At 32.2% G+C, this 12,565-nt stretch overlaps 1 protein-coding gene across 1 annotated transcript in view; it reads left to right on the top strand.

Annotated features, from left to right (window-relative positions):
- Positions 1-7,288, top strand: part of LOC126733882 (coatomer subunit beta) — a 68,849-nt gene extending 61,561 nt beyond the window's left edge. Inside the window, exons 14-15 of the mRNA XM_050437314.1 lie at positions 6,718-6,960; positions 7,045-7,288. Of these exons, the coding sequence (XP_050293271.1) occupies positions 6,718-6,960; positions 7,045-7,125 (324 nt within the window). The 3' untranslated portion in view covers positions 7,126-7,288. The remainder of the gene's footprint in view (positions 1-6,717; positions 6,961-7,044) is intronic.
- Positions 7,289-12,565: the final 5,277 nt, after the last annotated feature.

Raw genomic sequence — 12,565 nt, 5'->3', positions numbered from 1 at the left:
TAATTTCTGCGTTTTCATAAAAATTCTTCAAGTTTTCAACACGGACAGTATATACATAAAAATACGAATATATTTGCAACAATAATTTCGACATCAACTGGAAGTAAGTCAGGTGCTATTTAAATAGTATTATGAATGCACTGCACAACTTACTCCAATAATATTTTTTTGGTTTAAATATTCGTTAAGTTTCGTAAAATCGGTAATGATGCCTCTTCTAGCTTTTTGCCAAAATTATTCTTTTTTAAAATAGTACTTATCGAATCAAACATTATTTGTGAAGTTTCACCCGGCAATGAAAGAAACAAAATCTAATATTCTAATTTTAATTCCGGTTTGTGGATCAAAAAATCAGACATTTGTGGGAGATAATTTTAAATTTTTGTGCTTGGAAACATGAGAATATATGGATATAAATGCACATTTTTCTAATTCTCTTTGCAATTGTGAAAGCAAATATGGTGAAAAAATATTAAAAATTATTGCTTCGGTTTTTGTCCTCATACGTTCAAACCATTTGCAACGTTCAATCCATTCATCTGAAATTTTGATTGTGGTATGGTATGGAAATGGTATGGTATGATTTTTTTTAATCAATGGAAATTCTCTGTGTAGCTCTTCATTAAATCTGCATTTTTTTACTGGTTTTTTATTCTGTTCGTAAATACTAGAAATAAATTTCACAAAATTACTACAAAGGCTAAATAAATATTAAACCTTATTGACCGTTACGTTGTGGCGTCTATTGCTCTATCTTCGGCAATCAAATAATGATTCAAACTGAACGTCAAATTGAAAACAGCAAATCGCACTGCCTATACCGTAGCCGATCGAGAGTTCTAGCCGTGACACTGGTTTCGTGGCGTCAAAATTGAAGCCGAGATTTGGTGGCGCACGCCGTACAGTGGAACGACTAAGTGGAGATACCGCGGGACCTAATATTTTACATTTTACAAGATAATATATTTTTTTCATTATTACGTATTTTTAGGTATATGATAAATGTTTTAAATATTTTTTATTATTTATTTTATTGGAGAAATATACATAAACGGTGTTTCAAATTCGTCTACCCTCAAAATACGAAATTTAACCCAAAGTTGCACATTATTTATTTGTAAAAGAATATGCCATATCAAGAAACATATATATTATATTTTATGTGGTTTTGAAGATTATTGAAAAAAAACAATTTTTCAAAATTTTATTCTTGACACTTTTGTGGGTTATCTTGGTTGCTATGGGAAAGTTTTTGCATTGCTGTATTACTTTTTCGTAAAAATGTTAATGCCGAAAACAAAAATAGGTAGGTACCTACGGCAAATTTTTGTTGATTATTTAAAAAATCGAAAATTTGAATGATTTCAAAGATAATCAAAAAAAACCAAAAAAAAAAAAAATTAAAATCCATTTTAATTTTTTCTGAGCTTAAATAGGAATGCAGCAAGAGGTAGGCATTATTCTAAATAAAATTAAGATTGTAAAATGTAAGTTAAAAATAAAATTGCTTTTTTATTTACCCACCTAATTTAAATACCGAATTTTTATTCTTTTTAAAACTCAAAGCGAGTATCAAAATAGTGTGGTAGTTTAAAATTTTAAATGCGTAATCTTACTATAAACTACAATAATAACTGCAGTAAAATATTATTTCGAATCAACGCAAAATATGTGCCCCAGCGCGGAATTTTTGCCATCGCGATGCGGTCGTCGCCTCGCATGATTTCGGCTTCTGTTGTGAGGTATCGATGGAAGCGGGGATAAGTGTCCAGGCTAGAACTATCGATCTAGAACTATCGAATTAAGCCGACACGTAACGACAATGATCAAACACCACCGAGTAAATCTAACTCGGTACATTGCCTAATTTAATTTATTCTGCATGCATTTTATGTGTTTTTTCTATACCGAGTGGTGCGTCGCCGAGCGGAACATAGGAAATCCCATGTAAATTTTAAGGGGGTCAATTATTGGCTTCCCTGTACATTTTACAGAAAAAATGTAAGATCACTTTTTGAAGAGACCAATCTGGCAAACTTTCAAAAAATTGTAATGAGCGAATCTTGAATTATTCAATTAAATGTAATTGCAAAATTACCAAATTTTTGATTCAGGTATAACCAGACACCAGCAAACAATTTGTTATAAGGCTTTGTCAAATCTGACGTACAGCCGAATACAAGAAATGTTTTTTTTTCGTTTTATCATTTAAACATTTTAGATACTGCTCTAAAACTGTTTCCCGCATAATGCCACTTAATTATGGCTATTTTTTCGTCGATTGAATAATTCATACTTGTTTTTAAATATCGACTGTCACTGATTTATTGACACTTTTCCTCACGTCAGTGACAATATTCATTTTACTGGTGTCCGTTTGGTTTTACCTGAACCGAAAATTTGCTAATTTTGCAATTACATTTAATTAAATAATTTAAGATTCGCTTATTACAATTTTTTGAAACTTTGCACAAGGGTTTGCCAGATTGGTCTCTTCAAAAAGTTATCTTTTTTCTACATTTCTACGTTACATTTTTTCTATAAAATGTACAGGGAAGCCAATAATTGACCCCCTTAAAATTTACATGGGTTTTCCTATGTTCCGCTCGGCGACGCACCACCGGTATATTTTATAAAATGCGAGACATACTAGGACGCGGTACTGTCGGGGGTGAGGGCATTTTAAAATGTCAAAATTGTGGTTTTCTTGTTTTAAATATACCCCAAAGGTTGATCCGAAGAGAGTTTAGATGTTCGCGTATGCTCGCTTTAAAATCACGTCCCTCTTCCCCTGCTTTTAACAGTAGTTCTTAAGTATATTGCTTAATTATCAGTTTATCTAACAGCGTTCGAGAGTAATTGTTATTAATGGCAATTTGGCATATGATATTTTTTTCTGGCTTGGGCGTGTTTTTTTTTTATTTGTCTTGACAAAAAAGCCAAAATAAACTAAGTGGGTGACCCCACTAAGAATGAATCTTGGCCGTATCTCATAAGGTATTATACTCTATTTCAGAAGTGTATAGAGCAATAAACTGGGGAATTCCATTCTGTTTGGCTACATTTCGTGGTAGTTCATAGGCGCAGGTACTTATAATATTTATGAATTTAATTTTCACGGATTAAATGCCTTTATTTTGAAAGAGATTAAATACTAAATAATTACTTTTAATCCTTTTGTAAAGGTACCTATCTTTTAACGCTTCGTAACATGCAAAAATGGGGTCAGGTAATATATACAGACTATAAATACTTTTAAATCATATTTTAAACGTTAGTAGTCACTGCTACGCTGTAGTGTAATCACAATATTATTATCCCAATATTTAAAAAATGAAGGTATTCAGTCCAACGAAAAGATGTACTAAAAATTCTCCGCTATCGCTGAGTGAAAAAGTTATTATTTTAAATGTACATGATTGCATAAAACACGATTACCCTAGTTTTACTGTGCAAGAAATTGTTGAAAAATGTTCTCGAATGAGTGGAATTGGAAAGTCCACCATTTTCAAATTGTTGCGGGAAAGAAAAGTAGCAGGTCAAGTGGAATCTCCCAAGCAAAAGCCAGGACGACCTACAAAAGTCCTTGATGAAAATGCTAAATGTATAATTCGAAGAAAAGTTCACTCTTTTTATTTTAAAAAGAAAATACCCACCCTAGACAAAATTTTAATGGAGCTTGGCCGAGATGACAGTATTCCGTTGATAAGTAGAAAACTTTTATGGAAAACTTTAAAAAATATGGATTTTGCCTGGGAAAAGCATAACCGCAAAGCACTTTTACTGGAGAGCGACGAAATTGTTTGTTGGAGACGACAATACTTGAGAAGTATCAAGCAGTACCGCAGGGAGCAAAAGAAAGTTTTTTATCTTGATGAGACGTGGATTAACGAAGGTTATATAGTCCAAAAAATGTGGCAAGACAAAAATATAACCAGTGCTCGCCAAGCTTTCATAGAAGACCTGTCTACGGGTATTAAAGTACCTTCGGGAAAAGGAAAAAGACTTATAATCACACATATTGGAAGCGAAGAGGGATTTTTAAAAGAAGGTGTGCTAACCTTTGAGTCGACTCGCACAGGAGATTACCATGAAGACATGAACTCAGACGTTTTCGAGGACTATTTTGGTGAAATGATAAAATTTCTTCCGGCTAATTCGGTGGTGGTTATGGATAACGCAAGCTATCATTCACGGCGAATAGAGAAGACGCCAACTTCAAGTTGGAGAAAGCAAGAAATTATCGATTGGCTGACTGCAAAAGGTATTGCGTTTGAAGCAAATTTGATAAAAAAAGAACTGCTGGCAATAGCAAACTTACACAAAACTCGTTTCATGAAATACGCCGTGGAAGATATAGCCGAAAAATATAATATAACTGTACTGCGCTTACCGCCATATCATTGCGAACTAAATCCTATAGAACTGATATGGGCGCAGGTAAAAGGATTTGTAGCAAGACAAAACACGACTTTTAAAATGAAAGATGTTAAGCTACTGTTTGATCGAGCCATTACGGAAGCGACACCAGAGAATTGGCGAAAAGCAGTTCAGCATGTAATTAAGCAAGAGGACAAAATGTGGGATCTTGACAACCTCATCGATCGATGAGAGACAGTCGATCCTTTAATTATAATGTCAAGAGGTGATGACAGTTCGTCAGATGACGAAGAAGACTACAATCTATTATAATTTAAAATTGTTATACACTGTTCAAAAAGTGCCAGATCCAAAAGTGACATTTTCAACTGTTTTACTCTACATATTATGTTCAATAAATTTGTGAAAAAAATATATTATTCCATTTAAACAAAAGTAACTTTCTAAAATAAAATAGCATTTAAGTACATTAATTATAAGGTAAAAAACAAGTCCCAGTTGCACGCCTTTGGCGAACCGTTTTCAATGTTTATCAGTGGGTAACAATGGGCAAAACTCATAAATTGACCCAAAACCGGGTGGCACTACCTGCAATCAACGAAAAGAAAGAATTTTACATTGAAACTAATACCCAACTAGTGGCATAACATATTGGTGGATCACCAGGTACCACTTTTGCATACCTAATGAGGTTTTATTGCTCTACACACTTCTGAAATAGAGTATAGTCGGATATTAGTCGTCTGCGGGAAACAAACTGTTATCAAAGAGGCTGTAAGAAATCTTTGGCAATTTTTAACTATAATAATTTTTACAGGAGGGCGCAACTTTTATATAGATAAGAGAATTAGATTTTTACAAAATGTTGCCTTATAATATTCAGTAAGTTTTTTCTGTTTGAATCACTTATTCTAGGTCTCCTTTAAAGGAGCATTCCTTACTATATATTTTTTTCCTAAGAATATAAAGAATAATAATAAGCATTTACGAGACTGTCTTACAACTTAACATATATTGAGTAGTATATAAATACGAAATATATTAATATATACATAAAAATATATATATATACATTTTTTATTTTTAAAACACGGTATCAACAGCGCTCATGATTATGACAATTCTAATAAACTATGAGAAAAAAGCGATTAATTTACTTTAATATCAATAATTATCCAGAATAAAATAATATCAGATCAATTAATAAATAATATAATTAAATGTCTGGACATCTATATATATATATATATATATATATATATATATATATATATAGACAGAATAAGAAATGCTTTAGTGAAGTTATAGTAGGCCTTGGAAAGCAGTAACTTTTGAAGTAATTGTTTAAATGTTAAAATGTTATCAGATCAAAATATTGATTAAGCAAATACTGTTGCTTAATCGCATTGGGGTATATTTTAATATTCTTTTGTATTTTCTAATTATTAAAAAAAGAAGTATTAGTGATTTCATAACATATTTCGGCAAAAGTTTTCAACATAGGACAACAACATGATTTCACTTACTTCGATTTATATTCACTGTCCTGGCATCTTAATTATCGATAAAAAACTAAACGAATTGTTTCTACTTTCAAATTTTATTAGAATAGTCATTATGAAAAGCTCTACTGCGATACCTTTTGTCTTAAAAATAAATCGTTTGCTTGATTGGAGATAGGAAAGTGATTCAACTTTTAAAAAATCGACATTTACTTATGCATTATTTATAATACTCCTTACCTATTTTGGTATTAACTTATTGGCCATAAAATTTGCGCCCTCTAGCGGCGATTATAGGAAACTTAAACATTTTCTCAAACAAACAGTTTCCAGCAATTTCTTTTGGCATCTTTGATGAAATAATCTGTTTTTCCACGGACTTATACTTTATGCGATATGTCCGAGAGGCATAATGTCCTACAAAGCATAAAAGTAGCTAACTGCATTTAAGTAGAATCCGAAAAAATCAAGTTTTCTTATTTCTTGGAGGTTTCGCAATACAAGAAGGTCATAGTGCAATTACTGGTCATTCCCGTGGATAACAGTGACGTCTTTGATGTATTCGACAATTTTGATGCTAGTTACGGCCTTATGTCATCCAATTCTTTCAATGCATAGTAAACTTCGCTTCCATATTTTTAAGAAACAATACTTGTTTTTATAAAATAAAAAGAATAGTGTTCTGTAGAGTTCCATAACGAATCCATTGATGTAAAAAACTCAATTTTGAAGAAAATGTCAGTTAACATCTTTTATGGTTTGGACGACAGCATTTTCAGTGCTATATTGGAACTATTGGATTTGTTCAATTAATCAGCTCATTTTTCTTTTATAGGTAACAGTAAATACACCCCTGACCGACCTCAACGAATACCTTAAACATCTCATAAAAAGCACAAATATGAAATGTTTGACTCCCGATAAGGCCCTCTCTGGCCAGTGCGGCTTTATGGCCGCAAACATGTATGCCAAGTCGATTTTCGGAGAAGATGCTTTGGCCAACTTGAGCATTGAAAAGCCATTTAATAAACCTGATGCTCCCGTGCAGGGTCATATTAGAATTAGGGCTAAAAGTCAAGTAAGTATCCTGGTTAACTTTATTTTAACTACTTCTGAACTTGTTGTGAATATGATCTTAACTTGTTTGTTTTTTTTTTAACAGGGAATGGCACTAAGTTTGGGGGATAAAATTAACAGCAGCCAAAAAACCGCACAACAAACTAAAGTGGTTGCCGCGGCTTAAATATTCCATCGCTTTTCGTTTTTATCCTTAGTTTTATTGTAACATAATCTCTAGTAATTGTATGTTAGCCTATAGATTATATAAGTATTATGGATGTGAATGAAGATTTTTAAGATACTATACTACTTGTATATATAATAAAAAATAAAATGTTGTAAACATAGATGTATTGTTTTCTCTCTGTGCATCCTTTGACGAATGAGGTTCTTGCATATGCTCTTTAACTCAAATCTACAATTCTAAATTCCAGCGGCGGATCGTGGCTTTTTAATTTGGAGGGCGCAAGTAAATAGTAATATGAAATAAGGGATAAAAAGGGGCGGAAATGATCCGCCAGAGGCTAAAAAAATGGATGTTCAAGTATAATTTCTGGAATTTTTTAGTATCAGAAAATCATTACAAATTACATTACAAATAAAAGAACGAAAGAATACTAGTGCTTGCTTGCGATTATTATACAAATCATTTCTATATTTTTTTATTTCATTCTTCCAGGCACTTGAGGCCATTTTTATTTTTTCAACGGCTTGGAATAAATAAAAGATTTTTCCCTTCCCTCTCCGGAATATATCGCCAGTTATTAGCATTAAAACGGTCTTAAAATATTTAAAACATACTCTGGATTATGGTCTAAAGTTTTGTGATGATGGAACAGAGTTACAGGGATTTGTGGATGCAGATTGGGGAGCAAATGTTTTGGATCGAAGGTCATACACAGGTTATGCTTTTAAATTGAGTGGGTCTTTGGTTTCATGGGAAAGCTCAAAACAAAAAACTGTGGCTCTCTCATCAACCGAAGCAGAATACATGTCTATTTCTGAGGCTACTAAGGAAGCCATGTATTTGCGAGGTTTATTTACTGATTTGATTGGCGTAGTTCCTTGTATAATTTTGTTCAATGACAACCAGAGTGCGATTAATTTATCTGCAGATCATGTTTACCATAAAAGAAGTAAGCATATCGATATACACCACCATTTTGTAAGAGAGGCTGATACGGACAAAGTAATAGACTTGAGGTATTTAAGAACTGAAGTTATGCCTGCAGATATTTAACGAAAAGCATTACGATTTTATGTCAAGGCTAGGTGTTGTGAAGTTGTAATTATATTGATAAGTGGAGGTGTTAAATTTCATGTATCAATAAATTAACATGCTCTCCAGATACTCTTGGCAACACTGTAAGTTGAAGTTTGACGTTTTTTGTTAGAGAAAGAGATGAATAAACATCCGTTAGTCAGTCGTTGCTGATTTACGCTTGGGTGAACATCTCGTATATTATTTTGAATATCAGTTCCTAGAATCACGTTTTTTAATAGTATATACAATAATAAACAACGGTGCATGCATAAAACAGGTTGTTGGTATCAACAAAATTGGAAATATGAAAAGAAAAGTGGCCGAATTTATGAAACTTCCGAGTCCGTAAATATACACCGGGCACTGCGTCACTGCACTTCGTCGATCATCAGTCACAATATTAGGGGGCGACTTGCTTACTTTGAAGCGCCACGGGGGCGTATCTTCTATGTATTTCAGTATCGTTGCTGAAGGATATATTGGCAAGTCCACAGATGTAAATAGTTCCGCACCAGATAAATACTCTAATGTTAAATTTGCGGACCCTAAAAGGATGCTGGCCTGAGTGAGCTCTAGCATCCCAAGCCAAAATTATTAGTCTATGTTGCCAAATCGAGCATCCCGGTTCGTTGCGTGCCTCTACATTACGGCGAGTAATAAAGGATTTGGATCTTGGGTATTTAGTTGAATTTATACATTTAAGAAACCGCAAATAGATTATTGATGGAGGGAACTATAGATACATACTTAATGTATACAGGGTGATTGATGGTTTATGGTACCTTAGACGTTTACGGAGAACGGAAAATAATTTTTTTTTGAAAATTTGGCAACATGGGTTTTAGCTGAAGATCTAACGATTAAAAATATTTTTAGCGATGCAGCGTTGCCGCTTATACCAAAAAGTAGTAGCAACTTTGTTATTTTAAATGGAATACCCTGTATATTTTTTTATTTTCCGATCCGCTATCACTTTATGATTGGTTTTGTATAAGGTATTCCTATACCTATCCTTAGTGGTATTCGAGAAATTAATTATTTTCTTTATTTTTTGACCAAAACATAGCTCCAAATAAATTTGTATTACTACGGCACTGGAACGCGCAGAACCTTGAAATTATAAACGTAATTTATGGAAGTATTGTACATTATTTTTCACTATGGAAATTTGTTCTACGTTATTCAGGGTTGCTCAAAATTAGTGATTTTACCGCTAGATACAAAAATGGTAAAAAGTGTGAAAAATGGAACACCCTGTATATTATAACATATTCTAAAAGGAAATTAAAATCCCTGTCTAAAGAGGTTTATTTAGGAGAGAGGCTTAATTATGTTCCTATATCGAAGTAGTTCGGTTTCGGAAATAAAAGCAATTTTCTGTAAAAATCGGAATATTTTGACATATTTGCTTTAGTTGGCCATGAAAGGTCATGATGAAACAATGCTATGCTATTAATGTTTGACAGTGACATTTAGTTGATTAATAGTAAATACGCTTGGGTGTTTTTTTTTAAATAGTGACCTAAAAATTCATTAAAATGGAAAGAAATACTTATTCAAATGAAGTTTTGATGAATCTATTTAATATTCATGGACAATGTGACAAAATTGTAGCAAGAACATGCAGAAAGTTCAAAGAAATGTACCCGAATTTACAAAAAATGGATAAAAGAAAATTTGTGCGAATACAAAATAAGTTTATACAATTTGGTTCACAACTTAAAAATGTATAAACTGTATAATAAATAATACGATTTTCTTCATAATCTGGTCAGTTTCCCAATACCTATTCCATAACATGGAATTTCGGAATGTTCTATATCTATAACATGTCTGACATTATTTTTCCAATGATTGGAACTGACAGATTCGATGCCCTTATATAATAAATCTAATAATTTGATAGCTGTTAAATTACGAGTATTAGTAGGCGGTATTGCTTTATGGATCATGTAAATTTATATGTAGAATATTACTTATCGCCCATTTTGACATATTCTCCATTCTTTTTTAATAATCTTCGCAATCAGTTTTTTTTTCAATCTCTTCCTTAATTTTCGCCAGCATCTTTCCTAAAGTTGGTATTATTTTATATTCTGTATAAAAATTTCTCAGTAATTCTTCTTATTACGCCAAAATCAGCATCATCAATTTTTTCCAGTACTGATAATCTTTTACGTTTTTTTTTCTTGGAGCCGATAAAGGCTCTGTATGGTCAAACTAAAACCAAGGAATAAAATTAACGCGATATCACAAGATTATCAATAAATGAAAAATAATTAAACAGATACTTGAATACTTTTAGAAAAAGATGGCCGGTTCTAAAATAGTAGGTGTGTACCGTGGAACTATTTTTTTTCCTTTTAACCTATTTAAAATGGTACGGCTCCCGCGATATACTCGTAAAAGTTCATTTTTAAACGTTAATAAAATCCACTGTTGTCAGTCCTATTTTTCTTCTTTTAAGATTCAAATAGAATAAAGTAAAAAGTATGCATAACATAGCTAAAATTGGCAATTCGGTTAAACCCAACTATTGCATTCTTAACATTCTTTTGCTGGCTACAGACTCATTAGATGAATGGTAGGATTCTTGTTCACTAGCAGTAGAGGCGACTCATCTTTGTACCAAAAACTATCTAAATCGTTTTTCAAATTATTAGATTTTCACACGCGGCCGAGAACGTCTCCTGATTGACGTGACGTCAAAAGTTAGTTCAACACGTTCTGCTTCGGGAATAATGCACATACCTTACATATTTCAATCTCCATTACTTAGGAGATTAAAATATATATATTGTATAATTGGCTATTTAAATGAACTTCAAAGGTTCATTGACAATTATTATATTATGAAAATTTTAAATTATCGATACCTATCATAGGAATATGACATGTAAGAAGTAATTTCACACTAAATTTTAATATAGTGCGTAAGTAATTTGGTTTCTTTGATTTTGATGTCTGTTTTATTCGGAAGTAGAAAAATTTATGTTACATGTGTGTAAAATCCCCATTTTTATTCATGGGAATTGTCAAATTTGAAAAATCATGTTCAAAGGCTCTATACAAATTTTCATTGTGTATGTCTAAAAAAACAATTTTATTATATATAAACAACAAAGTAATATTTGCATCGTTACTTGGTATAAATTTAACATTTTTAATTTATTCATAGCATTCAAAATATTTTTTCTACGACTGCTGCGTAAACGTTAAAAAACGTACTCCAAACTCAATCTGAAAGCTGCGTTTGTCAGGCGCCGTGCGCAAATTTTGTAAGGTTCTCACCGCGTAAACCAGAGATAACAGCATTGTCTCTGGTGGAACATATTCATCAGTATCATATTGTTTGAAAAGTAATTCAACTTAAATATCAGATTATAATGTTTTAGACAATCAACGCAACGGTTTTTAATAATATGTATTTATTTGTTGGTTTTATGCCTTACATGGTAAAACTACTCTTACAAAAAAACGGCTGCTAAAAACTAAACGTGATAGTATGCTGACTTAACCTAGATTAACCTATTTGCGGAGTACCTAGCGTCAAATAAAATGTAAAATATTTAAGGCACATTCGGCTTCCACTAAATTAAAGTTACAATTCTAAAATACATGACACAGATTTACCTTAATCTTTGGGTAATCGAGCATACAAGTGAATCCACCGATCCTTTCGAATTGACGCAGCAAGCCGCAAATATATCGTTGCTTATTACCTGAAAAATCTCGAGAATTTTACGATACTGCATATAACAGTGGTTTATGGTTTGGACGAACTATTTTCAATGTTCGTGAAAATAATCATATGGTTATGACCATTTTCACAAACTTTCGAAGAAATGTAAGTCGTCCGCTCTCTGGCCTGAAAACTCAATGTTGAAAAGTACGCTGAAGATAAAATACAAAGTCGATTTGGGTAATTATATGAAATTGGTTCTTTCCTAAAGTGCAAATCAATAAATGATGTTCCAAAGAAGTCATCTCAGAACATTCTCACTGAAAATGATTTTCATAGGTTCCTTTCTACTACTCCTGATTATAAATATTTGCTTAATAAGGTGCTATATTCAGACAATATTAATAAATTAAAAACTAATGTAGTGTATCTTAACTTCTTATGCTGTCGTTGCAATTGAATTGTAACAGGAGGTTGTAGGCGAGACGAGCTCTGCAGATTAACAACTGAGGATATCAAAGACTGATTCAGCAATACTGGTAAAAATAAAACATACGATAAAGGTACCTTTTATGGAATTTACAAGAAATCTTTGTCACCAAAATATGAGAAAAAAAAGTTTTTTTCTTAATTGTATATACAATAATAAACAATGGTACATGCACAAAACAGGTTGTT

This window comes from Anthonomus grandis, chromosome 3 (assembly GCF_022605725.1).
Source record: "Anthonomus grandis grandis chromosome 3, icAntGran1.3, whole genome shotgun sequence".
Taxonomy (NCBI): domain Eukaryota; kingdom Metazoa; phylum Arthropoda; class Insecta; order Coleoptera; family Curculionidae; genus Anthonomus; species Anthonomus grandis.
Note: the sequence above shows the minus strand (reverse complement) of the source record. Positions and strands in the feature narration are given on the sequence as shown.